The sequence below is a fragment of the Benincasa hispida genome, chromosome 5 (genome assembly GCF_027475165.1).
Source record: "Benincasa hispida cultivar pf3 chromosome 5, pf3_genome.v1.1, whole genome shotgun sequence".
NCBI lineage: Eukaryota > Viridiplantae > Streptophyta > Magnoliopsida > Cucurbitales > Cucurbitaceae > Benincasa > Benincasa hispida.
Window position 1 is genome coordinate 58,265,180 of NC_143482.1, and position 24,436 is coordinate 58,289,615.

A 24,436-nucleotide genomic window follows, 5' to 3' on the forward strand; every position below is an offset into this window, starting at 1 on the left:
TATCGCCAACAGAGGACGAGGGACTTTTTGAACCATGAATCGAGGAAAGATGAGAAGGAGGTCAAGGGCACCGAGAAAATTGTGAAGGGCGCTGAGAAAACTGTGAAAGGTGTCACGAAGGAATCAATGGTCATTAACACAACCCTATTGAAGTTCTCCTCGAAAGGGAAAGAAAAGAAGATAGAGAAGAAAGACAAGAAGGCGAAATACGTCGCCCAACCCTGAAAGAAAGACAGGCGAAGGTTTATCCATTCTCTGACTCTGACGTAGCGGACATGCTTGAACAATTACTGAGAACCACCTTATCCAACTGCCAAAATGTAGGCGACCGGAACAGGCCGGCAAGGTGGATGACCCCAATTATTGCAAGTATCATAGGGTCATCAGTCACCCGGTCGAAAAATGTTTCGTATTGAAAGAATTAATCCTCAAATTGGCCCGTGAAAGGAAAATAGAACTGGATCTAGACGAGGTGGTCCAAACGAATCACACTGCAGTAACAGTAACTCCGAGCGTGGTGCCACACCATATCTTATGAAGAAAGGGAGAGCTTGGTTCAGTTTAGGACCTTCGAACTTATGGTAATGCGGTTTCAGTAGGAGGTCCAAGCTACAGATCCTTAAAACAGAAGAGAGCGCACTGATGATGACGATAATGAAGGCTGGATTCTTGTGGCACGCCGTAAGAAGGGAAGACTGAACTCTACCCAAAAAGAGATACACTCTCATAGAAGCTACAAGAGAGAGAGCAAGACACAAAAAAGGAAGGGTAGAAAAAAGGCTCATAGGCCCAAGGCTGTCAACGGGAAGACGAGGATGTTTCTCGTCCCAGACGACAGATAACCTTGGCAGATTTCTTCCCGAAGAACTTCTGCAATTGGGGTTCAGAGGATATACCAGAGATTTCCGCATGTTGTGCTATCAATATCAGGGAGGAGGAAGATACTATTCCAGGCCCATTAAGGTTGACGGGAGAACCAAAGGGTTCGTCACTATCCAACAGAGACGACCTGTTTTCACTTCCGCGAGAGGCTAAAACGACTCTGATTGAAGCACTGGTAGAATCCAATGCCTCTGGTGCACCGACCCCATAGCACATGCTTATGCCTCGTGTTGCACATCCATAGGCTTCTCAAACGAAGATCTACTGTTGGGATCCAAATTGCATAATAGACTCTGAACGTCTCTGGATACATTCGAGAACAGAGAATGGGTCGAATCGTCATTGACAACGGATCTGCCGTCAATATAATGCCTAAGACGATTATGAAACAATTGGGCATACTCATGGACAAACTATCAAACAGCCAATTAGTAATTCAGAGTTTCAATCAAGGCATCCAAAGGGCGATAGGCATGATACGCTTGGAGCTCCTCATTGGCGATCTAAAGGCTTACGCACTGTTTCATGTGATAGACTCAAAGACCATCTACAAACTGCTATTGGGACGCCCCTGGATTCATGGGAATGGTGTGATTACATCGACACTGCATCAGTGTTTCATGTTTTACCAAGACAGGATTAAGAAGGTCAAAGCAGATTCTAATCCGTTTTCTAAAGTCGAGTTTCACTTTGCAGATGCAAAGTTTTACTTAAAGAGCGAGAATTCCGGTGAGGCTATGCCAGTTGGGAATTTGCCGACGAATAAAATGGATGGATCCCGATCGAATTCGCAAGTAGACGCGGGCAAGGTGGGAGCCTTCAGCTCAAAAGAGGACAGAATGTCCCTTGGTGTAAGAGAAACCCTTGTAGTGGGGGGCGGGAAAGCCTCAAAACCTCCGATTTTGCGCTATGTCCCTTTATCGAGACGAAACAAGGGTGAGTCGTCTTTTGCAAAATGCTCAAAGGGTTTACAGGTCGGCGACATAGAAATTCTAAAGGAGAGTTTCGTTACACCCTTCACCCCGATAACGAGGTAGGAAGTCTACAAGCCAGAGGCAGAAGAGACGGGATCAAAGCTGCCCGAGAAGCGAACGGAAGACGAATTTGATCCCAAAGCATACAAACTGTTGGCGAAGGCGGGCTACGATTTCACAACTCACACTGACTTACGAGCAACCTCGACTCTCGCCAACCAAAAAGAAGCTCTTGTAAGAGAGACACGCTATACCCATGTTAAGGGCGGGTCTCGGATAAGAGCCGTTAGAGCCAGTCCACATAATCAGAAAAGCGAAGGGGAAAATGGCCAACAGAAATCATATCACTGCGGAAGAAGTTGATGATACAGGAGAAAATGAGGGCAAAGATAAAAGAGCCTCAGCCTTCGACTATATCAGACCACCTGCCGCACGAGCCCTGGTATTCGAAAGATTAAACATAACAGAAGCAGAAAGGGGAAGCCCACATACTATCCCAAGAGATACTCGACGCTCAGTCTTTTGAAGGTTAACTCTGCCAAATGAAGAAAATGAGGAGATCATCAGTCAAACGCCAGTGGTGGTACGACCGTCAGCTCTTGAAAGACTAGGTGTAGTTCCAAAGCAGAGTGAAAGAAAACCCCACACTCCCATTTTCGATCGCTTGGAGCACGAAAGGACTGAATGTACCCTCGATCAATATGTCCCTAGCAAGACACAGGGAAAAGGAAGAGTCTGCACTAACACCCTCGAAACAACTACAGGAAAGAAGGGGCCAATACCTCGAGCATCAATCCGGCGATGAATCGACCTTAAAAACGCTGAAGCATTATCAGATCAGAAACCATCAGAAGAGGCAAAAAGTGATGGGGAAATCCATAGTACCATCCCCTCATGCATGAAGAGAAAGACCTTCGTTACCTTAAACACAAGCGAGGGCACGCTCAAAGTAAAGAGACGCGACATCGTTTTCACCAACCTTCAGAACGAAAATCTAGAGCGGGAGGAAGTCGACACTTTGTGCCACACATCACCATCACCGAAGGACCCAAAGAAGGTATGACCGAGGAGGAAGTGGAGGACGTTTCGCAAGGACTAGAGGACGGTGGTCAATCCACGGTGGACGAGTTAAAAGAAGTGAATCTGGGCACAGTAGAAGAGTCGCGTTCGACTTTTATCAACGCGTCTTTCTCGGAAGAGGAGGAGAACGAATACATGAGTTTACTCACCGAATACAGGGATGTTTTCGCCTAGTCATACAAAGAGATGTCGGGACTAGATCCAAAAGTAGCAATCCACCATCTCGCGATCAAACAGAAGTGTCGACTCGTTAAGCAGGCTCAACGACGCTTTCGACCAGAACTTATCCCCTAGATTGAGGTTGAGGTCAATAAACTGATTGAGGCCGGGTTCATTCATGAAGTTAAATATCCAACGTGGATAGCCAACATTGTTCCGGTTAGAAAGAAGAATGGACAGCTTCATGTTTGTGTAGACTTTCGCGACCTAAACACCGGCTGTCCTAAAGATGATTTCCCATTGCCCATCATAAAAATCATGGTCGATGCGACAATAGGACATGAGGCCCTATCCTTCATGGATGGATCTTCTGGATATAACCAAACATGGATGGCCCTCGAAGACGAAGAAATGACGACATTTCGAACCCTAAAAAGGATATACTGTTACAAGGTAATGCCCTTCGGATTGAAGAATGCCGATGCCACTTATCAACACGCCACGCAGAAAGTGTTTAACGATATGTTACATAAAAATGTGGGGTGTTATGTGGATGACCTTGTGGTCAAAACCAAGCGGCGTCAGGACCATTTGAAGGATCTAAGGACCGTGTTCGATCGCCTGTGAAAGTACCAGTTAAGGATGAACCCCCTCAAATGCGCTTTTGGCGTAACTTTGGGAAAGTTTCTGCATTTCGTTGTGAGACAGCGAGGGATAGAGATAGACCAATCTAAGATTGATACCATCCAAAAGATGCCAAGACCAAGAAATTTACCTGAGCTGAGAAGTCTGCAAGGATGTCTGGCCTACATCCGGAGATTTGTTTCTAACCTAGCAAGGCGGTGTCAACCCTTTCAAAGACTGATGAGAAAGGGAGAGAAATTTGAATGGGACGAGGCCTATTAGAGTGCTTTCGATACATAAAGAGATATCTGATCAGCCCTCCTATCTAGAGAGCCCCAGTAGCAGGCAAGCCATTAATACTATACATTACAGCACAAAAGAGGTCACTGGGGGCACTGTTGGCACAAGAAAGACAAAAGAGAAAAGAACACGCTCTCTATTATTTGAGTAGAACCCTGAATGGAGCCGAGATCAATTATTCCCCCATAGAGAAGACATGCCTTGCACTATTCTTCGCCATAGATAAGTTGAGGCACTACATGCAGGCCTTCATAGTCCACTTAATCGCGAAGGCCGACCCCATCAAGTACATCCTGTCTAGGCGGGTCCTCTCGGGACGTTTAGCCAAATGGGAAATCATGCTTCAACAGTACGACATTGTTTATGTACCACAAGGGTGGTTAAAGGGCAAGCATTAGCCGATTTCCTGGCAGATCACCCAGTTCCATCGGATTGGGAGTTAAGTGAAGACTTGCCTGATGACAAAGTTCTCTTCACAGAGACCTCAGGACCGTGGTCATGTTCTTTGATGGTGTGACACGAAAAAATGGCGCGGGGGCAGGTATCGTCCTCATTTCGCCAGAAAAGCACATATTGCCTTATAGCTTCGCACTTGCCAAGTCATGTTCAAACAACGTCGCCGAATACCAAGCTTTGATTATTGGCCTCCAAATGGCCTTAGAAATTGGAGTAGCTTGTATAGAAATCTTCGGTGACTCAAAATTGATAATCAATTAACTCTTATGCCAGTACGAGGTGAAGCATGACGACTTGAAACCCTACTTCACCTATGCTCGCCAGTTGATGGAGAAGTTCGAAAGCGTGGCATTGGAACATGTCCCGAGGACGGAGAACAAGAAAGTAGATGCCTTGGGAAACCTAGCCACAGCTTTAACGGACCTGGATAATGTTCCCCTTAATATATCGCTTTGGCGGAGATGGGTTGTACCTCCAATTGGGATTGTATATGGGGAAACGAATGCGCTATCAGTCTACCTAACTGACGAGGAAGACTAGCGGCAACCGATCATAGATTACCTTGAGCACGGAAGGCTCCCGGATGACTCCTACCGTAAAATCGATGTTCGTAAGAGGGTTGCGCATTTCATTTACTACAAAGGGTTCTTATACCATCGATCCCTTGAGGGACTTTTCCTTCGGTGCCTCAGTAAAGAAGAGTCAGCGAAGGCTCTGGAGGAGGTACACTCGGGCGTATGCGGCGTGCATAAAGCAGGACCAAAGCTACAATTACAGTTGAAAAGAATGGGTTATTATTGGTCGGGAATGATCCAGGACTCAATGGATTATGCGAAGAAATGTGAAGCCTGTCAATATGATGCGAATTTCATTCACCAACCACCCGAGCCTCTACATCCGACTATAGCCTTGTGGCCTTTTGAAGCATGGAGGCTCGATCTGGTCGACCCTATAACACCTAAGTCGACTGTAGGGCACTCCTACATCCTCGCAGTCACTAACTACTTCTCAAAATTGGCTGAGGCTGTCGCGCTAAAGGAAGTTAAGAAAGAAAACGTGGTGAATTTTATCCGCACTCATATCATTTATCGGTAAGGTATTCCCCATTGGATCGTAGGAAGACAATTCTCCAATAGTTTGATGGACAGGTTGTGTGAAAAATTCAAATTCAAGCAGTACAAGTCATCCATATATAACGCCATCGCAAATGGGTTGGCTAAGGAATTTAACAAGACATTGTGTAATCTGCTGAAGAAAATAGTCTCCAAGTCGAAGAGAGATTGACAGGAGAAGATCGGTGAAGCGTTGTGGGCTTATCGCACCACTCATTGTACCCCTACAGGAGTCACCCCATACTCTCTCGTTTATGGGGTAGAAGTTGTCCTTCATTTGGAAAGTGAAATTCCATCGCTGAGAATGGTAGTGCAAAAAGGGCTAACTACGGAAGGCAACGCCAAATTGCGGCTTCAAGAGTTGGAAGCATTGGATGAAAAATGGTTAGAAGCTCAGCAAGCGCTGGAATGTTACCAGACACGAATGTCTAAGGCTTTCGATAAATATGTAAAGCCTCGGTCCTTTCAAATAGGTGATCAAGAGCTCGCCGTAAGGAGACCCATTATCACAACGAGACATATGGGGAATAAGTTCACACCTAAATGGGTTGGACCCTACATCGTCAAGGAGGTCTACACGAACGGCGTGTACAAGTTAATCGATAAGGACGGGCTAAGGATTGGCCCAATCAATGGCAAGTTTCTCAAAAAGTTTTACGCATAAAAAAAAAAAAAAACCTTTGTATGAACTACGTTACGACTTGATCCCTTTCATTATAAAGGGTACGTAGGCAACTTAAAGTAATTTAAGTTCAGTTGCGCAAAAAAAGAAAAAAAAAATTCTCTTCGAACTACATTATGATTTGATCTCTATCATTAAGAAGGGTATGTAGGCAGCTTGAAAGAAACTTCAAGTTTAGTTTAGTTAAAATAAAAAATAAAAAAAAAACAACAACAAAAAAAAACTTGAACTATGTCATGATTCGATCTCTTTCTTTAAAGGTACGAAGGAAACTTAAAGAAATTTAAGTTTAGTCCATCAGAAGAGGTACCACAACCACCTAAGTTTAATACTACAAGATTGATGTTAATCATCCCCGTCAAAGAATGACACTTCAGATTGAAGATGTTCATCCCTATTGAGGGCAACACAATGGGTTGGAGATGTTCATCTCTGTAAGGAGCCAACACAGTAAATAAAAGGCACACACGTGGAATGCGCTTCGCTTCCTCTTTAAAAGTAAACTTATATGCTCCTCCATCTTCAAGTTTAGAGGCTCCATTGATGCTTCATCTTCATGCTCAAAATCACAAAGTCAAGCCTACTACCAAAGCTTCATGCTTCATCAAACTCAAATGCGAAAAATTTGACGATGCTTTGTCAAACTCAAGTGCGAAGGTCTCATCGATGCTTCTCCATATTTAAGTTCAAAGGATTCATCGATGCTCCTCCATCTTTAAGTTCAAAGGCTTCGTTAATGCCTCTCCATCTTTAAGTTCAAGATTGGCATGCATGGTCCCACTTCCATCTTCAAGTTAAAGGTCGATGTGCACAACTCCGTTCCATCTTCAAGTTCAAGGTCAGTGTGCATAGCTCGGCTCCATCTTCAATGACTCGGTCTACAAAATCATGACGTGACTTCACTTCATCTTCAAGTCGTGGCGTGGATTCATTTCATCTCCAAAATAATGACACGGCTTCGCTTCATCTCCAAGTCGTGGCGTGGCTTCGTTTCATCTTCAAACTAATGATGCGGCTTCGCTTCATCTCCAAGTCGTGGCGTGGCTTCGTTTCATCTCCAAACTAATGACGCGGCTTTGCTTCATCTCCAAGTCGTGGCGTGGCTTCGTTTCATCTCCAAACTAATGACCGTGGCGTGGTTTCGTTTAATCTTCAAACTGATGACGCGACTTCGTTTCATCTACAAAGTCGTGGTGCGGTTTCGTTTCCTCTCCAAAATATTGGTACAACTTGACCTCTTCTCCAAAATTTGTGTAGCTTCGCTTCCTCTCCAAAAATGTGGGTGTGGTTCCACGTCATATGCGAGATCAAGTTTGGTTTATCTAGCTCTACCTCATATGCAAGGACGACTCTAGTCCATCCGGCTCCACCTCATATGCAAGGACAACTCCGGTCCGTCTGGCTTCACCTTGTACGTGAGATCGACTCTAACCAACCTGACTCCGTTCAAAATCTTGATGGCACATTCTTCTCATCTTCAAGGTTTGATGGCATATCTGCCTCATCTTCAAATACTCAATGGCATATTTCTCTTATCTTCAAATTTTGATCAAGGAGTAACATAACAAGGCAAACCTTTCGAGGATCCTCCCTAAGGTGATCGAATGGGAGAGTTTAAGCCTTTGCAGGGCCCCTCCCATGACGATCAGGATACACGAGTGGCGCTACAAAGTAGACCTTCCCGAGATCCTCCCTAGGGTGATCGAATGGGAGAGTTGTAAGCCTTTACGAGGCCCCTCCCATGACGATCAGGATACACGAGCAACGCTACAAGGTAGACCTTTCCGAGATCCTCCCTAGGGTGATCGAATGGGAGAGTTGTAAGCCTTTGGGGGCCCCTCCCATGACGATCAGGATGTACGAACGTTGCTACAAAGTAGACCTTTTTGGGATCCACATAGGATGATCGAATGGGAGAATTGTAAGTCTTTTCGGGGCCCCTCCCATGATGATCAGGATACACGAGCGCACCAAAGACGGGTCGATGAGATTAAAAAAAACTTGTTTTGTTGTACTCCTTTTGTTGCACCGTAACTCCTACAAAAAAAAAATAGTAAGGGGGCAAGTTAGTAAAAAAATAAATAAATAAAGAGCAAAAAAAAAAAAAAAAATCAAAAAACAAAAAAAGAAAAAGAAAAAGAAAAAAATATATATGAAAACAAAAAAAAGGAAGGGAAGCCCTAATTCCCCATCTTTCCTTCTTTCTCCCTTCTCCTCACTTACAGCCTCCTACTGCAATTCAAGGCTGATTTGCAATTCGAGTCCGATTGACAAAGGATGTAAATAACATAAGATCGAAGAGAGAATCACAATTCAAACTGCAAAGGACGTAAGAACGAAGGAGATCACATTACAAGATGAAGAAGAGCATGCGTCCTGCCAGTATTTATATAGCTAAGTTCGATGGGATTTTTCTACTAATCAGTTGAAATCTTATAAAATCACGGGTTACTCGAATTGAATAATGTTTATTTTGTTGTAAAACTCCAATTCTTGCAGAAATTAGTTAAGAGTCAACAAAAAAGATCATGCTCAATTGGAGGCTGCCGGAATTAGGGGCCACGGTGGAGTTTTGAATCCCTAAATTTATCAGCGAGGAGTTTTGAGCTTAAAACTTGAGAGAATCTGGCGTAAGCCAACAGTATGGAGAAAGAAATCTCGCTAAGGCTGGTTTCGCTAGCCCACAGAGCAGATGGCTGCCTGAGATTAATATATATATAATATATATTATATACTATATATATATATTATATATATATATATATATACATATATATATATATATTAATAATAATAAAATAATAATAATAATAATAATAATAAAAAGGAAGAATCTCGCTCGAAATCCACTCGTTGATCTCGCTCTGTCCAGTGTCGCTCTCTCCAAAATCTCGCTCTCGCTGGTGTTGCTCTCTCCCACAATCTCGCTCGAAATGCTCTCGCTAATCTCGCTCTCTCCCATGATCTCGTTGGTAATGGTTTGGTATCGCTGGTAATGGCCTGATCTCGCTAGTAATGGCTTGGTATCGCTGGTAATGGCCTGATCTCACTGATAATGGCTTGGTATCACTGGTAATGGCCCGATCTCGTTAGTAAGGCTGCCTTCCAATACGTTGGCTCTCCAAAATCTCTTCCATTTAAGTTCAAATTCATATTCCATTCAAATTGGAATTAAAATCAACCGTTATTCCAAATCTCAGTCTAACGCTTCTAATCCAAATTTTTATTCTAAATTCAAGCCAGCCAAATCGGGTGAGATAAATGTCAAATCCGTCCCAATTAAAATTTGGTCATATCCCAAATTTTATCAATATTCAAATGGTTAACCTTGATATTGAGTTATGAATAAAATATCGAGTCAAAATTTGGCTATATTCCAAATTTTATCTCAAATTTAAATCAACCTTAGTTTCTATACTCATTTCCAAGTAAAATTGAGCATATCCCAAATTTTTATCTCAATTAAAAATTGATCAAGATTCAATTTCACCCCAAATTTTATTCCGAATTCAAATTAAATTAAATTTGCAATTAAAGTGGAACATAAATTCTACTTTAGTTCAAATTAAAGTTTACTTAGCGAAAGTGTATCAAACGAAAAAGATTTCAAATAAAAAATTTGAGCTAAATTCTCATATTTTGATCATGATGATGCATCAAATTAAAATAGTCAAAAAAATCATACTTTGATCTCAGATTACATTTTTTTTTTTCGAGATTCATCCACCCATATACGTGCATAAATCTCAAAAAGGGACATTTGTTGAATGATAAATTTTGGACCAATCACAAGTCACTACGTCGTTTGCTAAATTAACGACGAATTTCTAAATCATTGACTTTGGGTCCAATTAGAAGTTAACACATGTCCCGAATTGAATTGAAGGTAAGTTTCAATGGCGTCACGCGGATGAATCAGATGAGATTAAATTGATCCAATTTGATATTACTATTTGGGCTTGTCCAAACTACAAGTTGAATTGGACCCAAATTCCAGATCAGGTCCAAAACCAACTAATTGGGCCCAAGGATCAGGCCTATGGACCAACCAAGCCCACGAAGCCCACCTGAGAACTCTATAAATAGAGAAGTTCTCTTCATTTGTAAAGGCAACATTTTCTACACTCAAAAGACCCAGAGAGAATTCACTAACAAGCAGAGGACTCCCAATAATCCTGAAGCTGCACTCCTATAAGGCAGAAGACCTTTGAAGATACAAATACTCTTCCAAGACTTCTACTTCAAGCTTCCAAGACTCCCGAAGCTGCACTCCTATAAGGCAGAAGATCTTTGAAGATACAAATACTCTTCCAAGACTTCTATTTTAAGCTTTCAAGACTTCTAAAGCTACACTCCTATAAGGCAGAAAACCTTTGAAAACACAAATACTCTTCAAAGACTTCTACTTCAAGCTTCCAAGACTCCTGAAGCTGCACTTCTATAAGGTAGAAGACCTTTGAAGACACAAATACTTTTCCAAGACTTCTACTCCAAGTTTCCAAGACTCCTGAAGCTGCACTTCTATAAGGGAAAAGACCTTTAAAGACACAAATACTTTTCCAAGACTTCTACTCCAAGCTTCTAAGACTTCTACTTCAAGAACGTTCGGTGCTTTCCTTTTCCAAGTCAAGCATATTCACCCAACTGAGAGAGAATCAAATGATCAAATATTAGAGATCGAATCACATTGCATCAAATCAACTCCAACATCAACACCAACTCAAGTTCAACTCCACGAAACACGTTTCTCCGGAAACCTCGTGTGAACAGTCACGATCATGAGGAACAGAAGATTTATTTATTGTTATAATTTTTCCTAAATAAAACTCACAGTTAGCCAATAAAATCGATAAAGTTGTAATGTAGCATATAATCGAGATAAAATATCTTAGATATGTATCGTGCAGTAACGAGTAACACATACACACTAATTATATTCTTTTATTATTAATAGAGAATTTGAATATTTTACTCATTGAACATATCTTTTATTAACCAATTAAAATTTAGAAAAATTATTTTAAATGACAAAATTGTTGAAAAATATTTACAAATATAACAAAATATCACATTCAATCTGCGGTAGACTACTATATGTATCTAGTAACACAAATAGACACAGATAGTAGTTTATCATTGTCTATCACAGATAAACAGTTAAATTTTACTGTATCATATAAATATTTAGATTCATTTTGTTATATTTGAAAATAACCCTAATTTTTACTCGAGTTATCATAAAATTAAAGATCTTTTGCATAGTTCATTTGGGAGGAATAGACAAACCTTCATGTAGTCAATAAAAACAACTAATGATGAAGGAGTTAAATTTTACTGTATCATATAAATATTTAGATTCATTTTGTTATATTTGAAAATAACCCTAATTTTTACTCGAGTTATCATAAAATTAAAGATCTTTTGCATGGTTCATTTGGGAGGAATAGACAAACCTTCATGTAGTCAATAAAAACAACTAATGATGAAGGAAAAGTTGCAAAACTATTCTAATCTATATTGAAATAATATCACATATAACTAAAATACATAACTTTTTTTGTTAAAAAAATCCCTTTAATTGTGACATGTAAATTGAATATTTGGTTATTTATTCATTTTTTTAGGGCAAATATTTTTAGTTAACAATGTCTTTATACTTTATGTTACTTGAGCTTTATGGATAAATAATAATAAAAGAAACTAAAGTTGCACATTTGAGATAATTTAGATAAAATATCATATAACAAAAAACACACGACATAATAAACATTAATCACTCATTGCTATAATCATATTAATCAACGGTTAGATTAGTTAATAATTAATAAAATCATAGTAAATTAATACTTAAAATCAATAGTAAATTATATAATTCAACGATTGTCATATACATAAAAGCATGTTAATTTTCATTATCTAATTGAAACCATCAAATATTTTAATGAATTTCAACGGTTGAAACACCATACGAGCAAGCTAGATGTAATCATTTTTTTTTGTCTGTATGTGGATGGAGGAATCGAACTTCTGATTCCGAGATCAATAATATAAACTTACTCCAATTGAGTTATTCTCGTATTGACGACTAGATATAATAAATTGACAAGATCCATTGTATTATAACAATGATGTTGATTAAAAAGAAAACGATATATTGATATCGTGAATAATGTTGTCAATTTTAAGTAGTCTTATTAATTTTGATGTTGTTCATGCATTCGTGATATGATACCAAATGGCCAGATGGGTCCTTGTGAGAATTTATGAAGAAAGGGATGATATATATAGAGAGACAAATAATGATATATATTAATTTTAGTTCATTTTAGACTTAAAAAAAAAGAGAGTTAATTTTGGTGGTTGATTTTGAGATCTTGGTTCGATAATTGACTCGACCTTCTTATCTTTTAAATAAGAAGTAGTTTGAAATTCTAATGTTACAAATATATGTTATACACTTTTAATTGTAATGGTTTGATCTCGGTCATTTTTTTTTCCTAATAATTTAACTTTTATCATTAAAAATATTGTTAAGTTTAAGATGAATTAGTGTGTATGTGATTGGGAAGTTGATTATGGATCAAATATATTTATCGGAAATATAAATACCAAGTTGTTACATAATAAAAACTATTTTGAGGGGGAAAAAAAGATTGTATGAACTAAAACGTTAATAATATGAAAATAACAAAAAGTAAAGTATTACATACCGTTCAATTATTATATTGTTACAAATTTAAAAATATAAATATTAAATTGTCATGCTTAGAAATGTCGTATTTTTTGTATGGATGACCATTTTTTAAGGGTACAAGTAAAATTTAGTCCACAGTTTGAAATGGAATGAAGTTTGGCCTCTTGCTGACGTCAGTGCTATGAAATTACCAATTCAACCCACGAATGGACTGAAAACGAACTTGATCTCGTTCCTCACTTCTCGATTCTCGCTCTTTTATCTCGTTTCTTCGACTTTTTCCCGCATCAACACCTTCCTTCAATTATTCTTGCTCGATTTTTTATTGTTCCTCTTGATTCTTGATCTCGCTCCTTAGGTAGAGGGAAGTGGGCAGAAGGGGAAAAACACACACACAAAAAAACGCATGAAAAAAATGGAAGAAACGAAGGAAAAAATGGAAGAAAAACGCAGAAAAATGTAGGGGAAAAAAAGAATATGAGGAAGATGCAGGATTAGCCGAAAAATAGAAGAAAAATAACGCATGAAAGAAAAAAGAAGAATTACATTGGGGTTAAAGTGTAATTTCACATGGTGCTAACATTAGTAGAGGGTCAAAATTCATTGGTTTTTAAAGTTTGGGTTAATTTTCATCTTGACTCTATAAAGAGACCCTCCGTGCAATTTTAAAAAAAATCTAGAGAATAAATTGCTATTCCAAAATATACTTGAGAGACTAGAAGTACTTGTTAACTTAAGTAATATATTGACTCTTAAACTATACTCATGTCGGCAACATAAAAAATTTAATTTATAAAAAATATTATATTATAAATTTGGTTCTTATGATGGAAAGAAAATTAGAATTTAACCTGTACAATTTTAAAAGTTGGAATTTCACTTAGGAGTTGTTTGATAAATGAGGATGAGTTATTGGGTTGGGTGGATATTTATTACCCATGTTTGTTAAGCCCATAAAGAAAACCTATGGGTTATTAAAACCCTTTCTTATCCACTCAAAACTCCACATTTTTATCCCCTCAAAACTAACCCTAAAAATCAATATATTTTCATTTCTTTCTCTTTTTTTATCATCAAACCTATGGGTTATTAAAACTCATTTTTAATCCACTTAAAACTTCCCTTTTTTATCCCTCAAAACTAGCCCTAGAAATCAATATATTTTCATTTCTTTCTCTTTTCCCTCATATTTGCCGTCTGGATCCCCAAATATACTATCCATATTATATAAAAATAAACCATCAGAAATAATAAAGTTAGGTTAGCAAGATTCAATATATATACATACAATATACGAATTAGTAATTGGGATAATTACCTTCAATATATATACATACAATATACAATATACCAATTAATTGAGCAGCAATATGAAATATATTTTATTGGTATGTTTTATCGATTAAAGATAATTAGAATTATTACAGTCTTTGAAAAGAATATATCAAAAATAATATATGATGTTCTACAAATTAAGAAAAAGAATTGAGATTGTTCAGTTTATGTCATAAATGGTTTGAGAAAATACGTGTATATTTGAAAAATAATCAACAATAGCAAAGCATAAAACTAAAAAATAAAAGAATGAAATAAAAAAATAAACAGCAAAAAAATAGAACTAATCTCATTCACAAAAAAAATTGCATCATATCCTTCAACTCAACTATGCACAACAAACACAGACAATAATTACCAACTTAACTCTGCAAACAAACACAGACAATAATTACTAACTTAACTCTGCAAACAAACACAGACAATTTAACTCCCTAGATAATTTAACTCTTCAGATAATAATTACTAACTCAACTCAACTCTATACTTTTATCACATATCAAACACACCTTTAATGGTTTAATAAAACCTCATAAAAGTCCATTATGTTATTAAATAAAATAGCTAAATTTTAATTATAAATCATTTGGTAAAGGTAATAGTATTATTATTATTTTTTATTTTAGAGACCAAATTTGTAATTTTAATAAAAATAAATAAGATACTTAAAAGCAAGGGAAGGAGTGGGCAGTGACAGTGACACTGAGAAGGTGGATCTGAATCGTGTAGAGAAAAAGGTAAAACGGTGCGGATCGATGATCACGGTAAACGATCAAAATGATTGCCAGCAAATCAAATACGACGGTCCCAACTTTCTTCGCCGGATTGGACGGTCCAGATCAACCGAATTTGAATCTCTTAAAGTGGCCTTCTCCTCCACTTTGTGATTGGTTCTCACAAGCGTGACAACGACTCCATGCTTAGATTCTCATGTAGTGAAAATTTTTACTACATTTTTTCAATTACCCTCGAAAAAAAAAAGTTAAATTACCGTTTTGGTCCTGGTAGTATTTAGATTTTCAAATTAGTCCATTTCACTCTGAAAATCTTGAATTTGAACTTCAGGATTTGATTAAATCTCACATTTAAGGTCTATTTGGTAATATTCTTGTTTCCTATTTCTTATTTTTTATTTTCTATATTTTAAAAAGTAGAAACATGAATATGTTTGGTAATTATTTATGTTTATTATTTTTTTAAAAAAGAAACAGAAATATAACTTTCTTTAATAATCATTTTTTCTTTATCGTTTCTCGTATTTTATAGTTTCAATATAATTTGATTATATATAAAATATATAGCATGCATTAAAATAAAATATAATTATTAAATGTTTACGTTATCAAATACAATAAGTCCTGATGTAAAATCAATGATAATAGTACAATTGTTTCTATCATTCATATGTTACTAAATTTTGATTTGCAATATTATTTCTCACTCAAATCATTTGTTTTAAATGATGTCAATTTAAATATAACTTAATTATATTATTACATACATGTCGTGGTTGTAAAAATATTAAAGTGAACCTTGAATCATATCTTAGTAAATAAAATTTATATATATAACTTCTAACTTGTTTCATATGTACTGACTATTTCAAAAAAAAAAAAAAAAATTAAAAATTAAAGTAATATATAAATATGCATATTACAAAATTTAAAATTTAAAAAGAGTCAAATATACATAAAAATTTCAAATTTGTAAATAAAAATAATATATAAATCTAACTACTAGAAAATTAAATTAACATATAAATACAAAATAAATAAATATAAAAGAAAAGATGATATAGAGAAGAAGGAAATATAAAAAAGAAAAACAAAATAAAATAAAAAGCTATCCGTGCGATTCAAACAGAATCATAAGCTCAAGATATGCCTCGGGCATAACTCAGCCAACCACAATTTTGATTATAACCAGGAACGGATCTAATTAAAATGAAAACAATTTGGAAAAACTATTTTTTATGGTCTCATTTTTTTAAAACATTCTTCAAATTTTAGAAACAAAAAACGGAAACGATTAGGAAACAAGTCATTTTTTTCAAAAGTGAGAAGCATAAACAAAATATAAAAAACTGAAATGTTATCCAACGGATCTTTAATGTCCCTATTTTTATTAACTTGCTCATAAAGTTAGATGTAGTTATCTAATGTAAATTGAAATATCGACCATTCAGAAAGTATTTCACTTGTTTAATATAGTATTGGCAACAATTTTTTTCTATCACAAATGATCATGCTCGTACGCTAATTATATAGATCAAATTAAAACTAAACTCAAATCAAATAATATGAAATACATTAGGTTTTTGAAAGAAAAATTCTTATAAATATAAAATTTTAAAAAATATTTACACTTTATAACAAAAAGTTCTTAAAGTGTTTAGTATTTCTGAAACTTTTTGGTATGAAGTATAATTTTTTATTTTTAAAGAAATTCCTTTTTTAAAACCACATTACAACTTTTATATTTTCAATGTTCTATTATTTGGTCTATGGATTTTGCAATAATAATGATAATATTTTGTACAACCAACTTGAACTTAGCTTAATTCACATGAATTTGTATTAACAGCTTTGAGGTATGAAATGATTTGATCCCCACTCCACATATTATAAAAAACAATATCAATTTTTATTATTAACCTAGCATGTTTTTCAGACAAGAACTAACTAATATAAAATAAGTATTTGAAAAGTTTAAGTCATGGTTCGATAATAATTTTATTTTTAATTTTATGTTTTTCAAACCAATATTTTTTTTCTCTCTAAATTCTCTTACCACGCTTTTCACACTTTCAAAATAAATGTTTGAATTTTCGGTCGAAATCTTAAAACAAAAAAACAAGTTTTTAGATTTTTTTTTTTTTTTTTAAGTTTTCAAAAATTGACTTAGCATTGAAAAAAATGAACAATAATAATAATTAAAAGAAATTCATAGGTGGAATAGTATTCATAAATTTTATTTAAAGAAATAAAATAACTAAAATCAAATGATATATACAAATGTATAGTACTACTTTGGTACATCATAAACTATATGGCAATGTTTTTGCAATCGTCCTAATTATACAATGTTTTTTAGAAAAAAAAAACTAACAAACTATTAAAATAGAATATATCACATGACAAATTAGGATTAAACTATTGAACTGGACTGTAGCCAATAAGACATGTGTTGATATGAAAAAATAGTGACAAAATGTGTTTGGTTTTTTAATTGATGCTATCTATGATAAAACCAGCTTTAATTTGATGCAAAATTATATAGCTCATTGCTTCATGAGAAAGGGCCATAAAATCTTATTAAGATTATTTAATGTTAGTCATTAGAAGTTGAGAGTGATGGATATCTTTAGAAACAACCAATAATTCATTTCCCTTTCTGTCCCTATGTATTTTAAATAGTTATATTTTATGAAATTGGCACATTAGTCTCTAATTTTGTAGTTCATAAATACCCAAGTTTTGTATTAACAAAAATACATCAAAGTCTTAATCAATAAAAGTCTAATAACGACACAATTTCAAAATTTTCATTCATAACATAACATTTGGTTGTTTGTAAATTATATAATCCTTTTCTTTTAATTTATTTATCGATAAAGTTTGCGTCGAAGTGACGATCTTTGAGAACTATGTTTTGAAATAATTTAGAACCTACGTGAAATAAAGGAATATTATTTTTTTGGTCATTAGGTTTTGACTCTAATTTTTATTTGATCTCTATGTTTTAATGGTTACACATTTAGTATTTAAGTTTTGAGTTTTGTTTCAATGTATGAAGTTTTGAGTTTTGTTTCAATATAGTCCATACGTTTCAAAATGTTACGATTTTACCCTCGAGATTCAAATTTTGTTTCAATTTGATCCCTGAATTTCAAAATTTTATATTTTTAATCTCAATTTTTCATTAAATACTATTTTGTTAATTTCTATCGATTAATTGCAAATAATTATGAAGTGAAATTTTACGTGAAAAAAAATGTGGAACTTAATTAATTATAATTCCTTTAATGCTATTTAATCTATTAACATAGATTAATTCTAAAAACATAAAGTAAGTATTTAGTAAAAAATCGAGATTAAGAGTATAAATCTTGAAACATAAGGATTAAACTAAAGCAAAACTCAAATGTTAAGGATAAAATTTTAGCATTTTGATACTCAATGACTAAATTAAAACTTAACTCGAAAATTAAGAACTAAAATGACCTAACGAGTTAAAAAGGAAAAACAATTATTATGAGTCATAACATTGTACCTTATATCAGAGCTATATTTTGAAATAATTTAAAAACTACCCTTAGAACCTATGTGAAACAATTATTAGGAGTTATGACATTGTAACTATCCCATCATATAACTTTTCTTAGGCTCTAAAAAGATCTTGGTGGAAACATAAGAAATGTGTTAAAATACCTGGTCTATTTTGCCTGTTTCAAATATCCTTCAAAAAATTATTTAAATTTTTTAAAAGAAGAAAAAGATCATAACTTATTATGAAAAAACTTATTTTAATGTTATATTTTCGATCCTTAAATTTTAAGTTTGATTCCAATTTATTTATATATTTCAATATGTTACAATTTTACTCTTGAAATTTGAGTTTTGTTTCGATTTAATTTCTATATTTCAAGATCTACACTTTTAACATCGATTTTTCACTAAATACTCACCTACAACTTTTATGTTAATGTCTATTAGTTAATTAAAAAGAATTATAAACGTTAACGCCAAGGCTGAAGTGAGTCAGTAGTGAAAAATCGATGTGTTAAGATTGTAAATCTTGAAATTTAGGGATCAAATTGAAACAAAACTTAAATTTCTAGAGTAAAACGGTAACATGTTGACATACATGGACATAGCTTTGCTTTTCATAATCACTGAGATCTTACTCAATACTGAACTATGAATCCTCCGTTTGATAACTATTTCGTTTTTTATTATTGGTTTTTGAAAATCAAACTTATTTCTCTCCATTTCTTACAATTATTTGTAACTTTCTTTAAGTACAATTGTTGAATTCTTATCCAATTTTCAAAAACAAATTAGAATATACTTTTTTTAGTTTTAAAATTTTGGCTTGGTTTTTTAAACTATTGGTAAATAAAATAAAACAACAAAGGAATAAATTTGGGGTGAAAGTGGGATTTGTAGGATTGATTTTGAAAAATAAAAACAAAAAACAAATGGTTACCAAACGATACCTAATATTTTGAAATAAATGAATCAAATCAAAACTAAAAAAATATATATAGGGAACAAAAATGTATTTTTTCTTTAAATTATTTTCAAATGAATTTTGATTTTTAATTTTTAAAGAAAAATCAAAACCTTTTCAACTTCACTGAAACAACCTTTGAATTAATCTTTTGAAGTTCAAAATGTATTTTTTTTTCCTTTAAAAAGACAAACATCCACACAGAGAAAATAAATATTTTTATATATATATTGAGATTCACAAAAGAGAAAAATATTAATTTAGCCAACATTATTATATTTATTATTATCATAGTTGGAAAATTTGTGGTTATTTAGACACTTTGTATGACAATCACACACATATACGTGTGTGTATTTTTTTATTTTTTTATTTTTTTAAAAAAGTGTAATGAATAGAATAATTTTAATATCAACGTCAATTACGGAAAATCGACTACTTCGAGTTATTGACTACTTTGTATACGAGGGACGATTTTTTTTTTTTTTTTTTTAAAAAAAGTATTGTAATTAAAATATGAGATAAGGGAATCAAACCTCATATTTTAAGGTCGATAATACAAACACTATGCCAATTGAGCTATACTCTTGTTAGCACAAGAAACGACTTTTGAAAATTATTTTTTGAATCGTTATTAAACAACTATAACATTGATGTATCAATAATATCAAATAACTTTTTAAAGTGAGAAATAAGAAACACAAAAAATATTTTTGTCTATGAATTGTCTAATAACTCCTATATAATGTTTGATTGGAAGTTTTATTATTCGTTAAGATCGTCGATGATAACTATCAATCAATTAAATATAAAGGACATTTTCAAAAATAGAAAAATAAGATAAACTATTTATATATATACACCTATGAACAAAAATCAACAATAAAGTACACTCAGAATTAAGTTTAAGATTTATTAAAAGCACGTAAACTAAAATTGAACATCTGAATCCACGAGAACTAAAATTGAATAATATAGAGACCAGATTAGCATTTTAATCTAAACGTTTATCATGGGAAAAAAATTATTTCAAATAGTAAAAATATTAAAAATATTTACAACATATAGCAAAATTTTAGAACTAATAGATGCTAATAGACACTGATAATAGATACAGATAGAAGTCTACTAGCATCCATCAGCGTCTATTATTGATAGTTCTAAAATTTGTTATATTTTGTAAATATTTTGGTATATTTTTCTATATTTGAAAACAACCCAAAAAAAATACATTTTTGGTACATAGGTTTTGGGTCTAGTTTCATTTGGTCTCTATATTTCAATATGTTACACATTTATTACATTTATTCCTTAAGTTTTGGGCATGGTTTCAATTTAGTATCTGATTTTCAAAATGTTAACATTTTCCCTTTAAAATTTGAGGGTTCCCCCCACATACTTTTAAGTTCAATTTTTCATTAAATACTCAATTTTAATCATTTACGCGAATGTTTAATAATTAGTTTTAAATTTAATTGTAACAATGATGGAAAATAGTAAAACTTAATTAATGATAACTTTTTAGAATATTTTAAATTAATTAAAAGGTACTAACATTAAAGATGAAAAAACAATGCTAAAAATATAAAATCTCGAAAAAAAACTATAAATCAAATTGAAATAAAACTCAAATCTCACACGTAAATTTGTAACACTTAAAAATTTAGAGGTATGGATTTTCGTGGGTTGAGTTGGATTGGGTCGAAGGACTTTTTAGATCTAACTCAATTGTTCGGGTTGTAAATTTATTTAACTCAAATAACTCTTATTAAAAAATGAACCCAACCATAAAATAGGTTGAGTTGGTTCGAGTTACTTGAATCATTTGTCTAATTTTTTATCCTAAAATGAATTAAAAACTTGATTTAATTATTACTATATAAAAATTTAATTTAATTATTTTCATATATTGAATTAAAATTAAAACTCCATTTCAATGTATATAATGAAAATTTTTATTTCAGAGTGCTAATAGATTATTTTTAAGAAGTTGTTGGAGAAAAAATTATCCAAAAATAATGAAATTAAATAAAACTAAAATAAATAATATATATATCATAAGTAAAAAAATTCATACATTTTAAAGTAAATAATAAGTTTGGGTTAGTTTTGAGTTATTTTAAGTAAATTTATGAATCAATCAAATTATAAAAATTTCATTTATTTGAACTCGATCCAATCTAATAATCCAACAAAAATCATACAAATTGGGTTGGAATGATGAATTTTATTTGGATTATCGAATCTTTTCAATACCCTGTTTAGAGGTTATCGAGTACACTCGAAACTTTAGAATTAAACCTGTGATATTTTGAAACCTCTAAAACAAAATAAAAATTACTAAAAAAAAGGTGGCAAAATCGTTATAAAAGTAAGTGCCCTACAAATTCTAAAGCCACATAACTAGCTGTCTCCAACCCCACTTCAATCCCCAAAGTTTCACCCCTCTCTTCTCCACCACTTCTCCGCCGTCTCCGTCGCCACACTCGCCGGAAATGTCTCCCCTTCAACCCCTCTTTGCTCTTTTGATTCTCCTCATCCTTACTAATGAGATTGTGGCCGCAGCTTCTTCTTCTTCGAGATCCGCCGCCGTCCACAACCCCAAACTTCCCCCGCCGCCTCTTTCCTCCTCAAAAAAATTCGAAGGTTCCTCCGATTTGGTCAATCTCCGGTACCACATGGGGCCGGTGCTGTCATCTTCTCCGATCAACATCTACCTTATTTGGTACGGCAAATGGGCTCTTCCCCAAAAAATTCTAATCAAAGACTTTTTGTCCTCCATCTCCGGCGCCGCTGCCACCACTCCGTCACCCTCCGTCGCCGAGTGGTGGCGGACGGTCTCTCTCTACACGGACCAAACCGGCGCCAACGTCTCCCACTCCGTCGTCGTCGCCGGTGAGTATTCCGATCTCCGGTACTCCCTTGGCACCCAACTCACCCGTCTCTCAATCCAACAAGTCATCGCCTCCGCCGTCAAATCCGCGCCGCTTCCCGTCGACCACCGCAACGGAATCTATCTAATCCTAACTTCCGGCGACGTAATTGTACAAGATTTCTGCAGAGCCGTCTGTGGATTTCATTACTTCACCTTCCCGTCGATGGTCGGTTACACGTTGCCGTACGCCTGGGTTGGAAATTCCGGCGAGCAATGCCCGGAAGTCTGCGCTTATCCGTTCGCCGTCCCGGGGTACATGGGCGGTGGAGGGCCGGCGGCGCTATCGCCGCCGAACGGGGATGTGGGGGTGGACGGAATGATAAGTGTGATCGGACATGAGTTGGCAGAGCTGTCGTCTAATCCGTTGGTGAATGCTTGGTATGCAGGGGAGGATCCAACGGCGCCGACGGAGATTGGGGATCTGTGTGAGGGCTTGTACGGTAGCGGCGGCGGCGGAGGGTATATTGGGGCGGTGATGAAGGATAAGGAAGGGAGAAGTTATAATATGAATGGGAGAAATGGACGGAGGTTTTTGGTGCAGTGGCTATGGAGTCCGGTTTTAAAAGCCTGTGCAGGGCCCAACGCTTTGGACTGAGGAAGAAGGTGAACTTTTTTTTCTTTTTTTTTTTTGTATGTGTATATAAAATAATGCTTGAAATAATATACTTTTGGTTATCCACTTTTTTATTTTGATCGTTATATTTTAAAATGGTTGATTTTGTACTTTTAATTTTGTTTTAATTTAGTCATTATAATTTAAAAATAACAATTTTGATCTCTTCATTCTCATTTTTATTTCACTTGTAAGAGATCAAAATCGCCACATTTTGAAAGTTCAATGATTAAAATAAATATTTTAAAAGTAGATGAATCAAAATGAACTAAAATGAAAAATAGAGGAATCAAAAGGCAAAAATATTATTTAAATATAAAATAAAGGTTATGAGTTTTGTGCATAAGTTTTTTTTAGTATAACATTTGGCAGGGGCCACTGAGGAGCAGATTTATTATGGACCTAGGGGGTTCGTGTTAGTTATACATGTGTATATATATAACTGACATAATATCAGAACTATTAGTTAGTTTAATTAGTTCAGTGATATATTTATCTTCTAGTCCTTTTAGACTCAAGTCACACTAATTACATTTATTTTTACTAAATTATATAAAATTCGTCAACAAAATTTTTAGATCCGTCACTCGACCATCCAAGGAATCGAAGTAAAAAAAATATTATAGTTGAATCATGTTGCATTTTGTACCTATGCTTACTAAAATAGGAAATTTACACCCAAAAAAAAAAAAAAAAAAACTATATACAACGACATCCTTCATCAATCATCGTGGAATTCTATTGCACTAGAGCTATTCAGCTTGACAAGTGTTAAGTCTGTCGGTGATTTCGAATCTTATAGCAAAGATAACTATGGAGCAATTATAATACATTGACAATAATATATTTGGGGGTTTGAGATCGAAACAATACTTATATAGTTTGTTGGTGGTCTATACACTTTATAATACTCCCAAATGATGGAAGAAAGTAGTAGACCGAATAATTTTATTGGCTCTAATATCATATTAGATAATACGAGAGTTTCATCTAAAAATCAATTAACAACGAGAGGGATAGTTCATTTATATTATAAAAAGTGTGAGGTCCCTTGAAACGGTTGGAGAAAGTAGTAAACCGAATACTTGTTTGACTTTATTAGCCCTAATGTCATATTAGGTAATATGAGGGTTTCATCTAAAAACCAATTGACAACGAGAGGAATGACTCCTTTATATTATAAAAAGTGTGAGGTCTCTTTATTTTTTTCAACACGGGATCCTCAACATTATCGAGTTGAAAATTTATAGGGTGATTGGTATTTTTTTCCTCTTTTAATACAATAAGGATGAGAGGAATCAAACTGCAGATCTTGCAATTGCTAACACATAAAATATGTAGCTGAGCCATGTTAGTCG

At 34.4% G+C, this 24,436-nt stretch overlaps 2 protein-coding genes across 2 annotated transcripts; both read left to right on the plus strand.

Annotated features, from left to right (window-relative positions):
- The first annotated feature begins 5,891 nt into the window (after positions 1 to 5,891).
- Positions 5,892 to 6,251, plus strand: LOC150036278 (uncharacterized). The gene has a single exon (XM_090313623.1). It carries the CDS (start codon positions 5,892 to 5,894, stop codon positions 6,249 to 6,251), a length of 360 nt encoding a protein of 119 aa, XP_090169749.1.
- A 15,491-nt stretch (positions 6,252 to 21,742) lies between these two features.
- EXL5 (EXORDIUM like 5) lies at positions 21,743 to 23,174 on the plus strand. Its single transcript, XM_039032269.2, has one exon. It carries the CDS (start codon positions 22,026 to 22,028, stop codon positions 23,058 to 23,060), a length of 1,035 nt encoding a protein of 344 aa, XP_038888197.1. The 5' UTR covers positions 21,743 to 22,025; the 3' UTR covers positions 23,061 to 23,174.
- Positions 23,175 to 24,436: the final 1,262 nt, after the last annotated feature.

What these genes read in the sequence shown, in the direction of transcription:
- LOC150036278 (XM_090313623.1), top strand. Translation starts at nt 5,892, where the DNA reads ATGGTAGTGCAAAAAGGGCTAACTACGGAAGGCAACGCCAAATTGCGG.
- EXL5 (XM_039032269.2), top strand. Translation starts at nt 22,026, where the DNA reads ATGTCTCCCCTTCAACCCCTCTTTGCTCTTTTGATTCTCCTCATCCTT.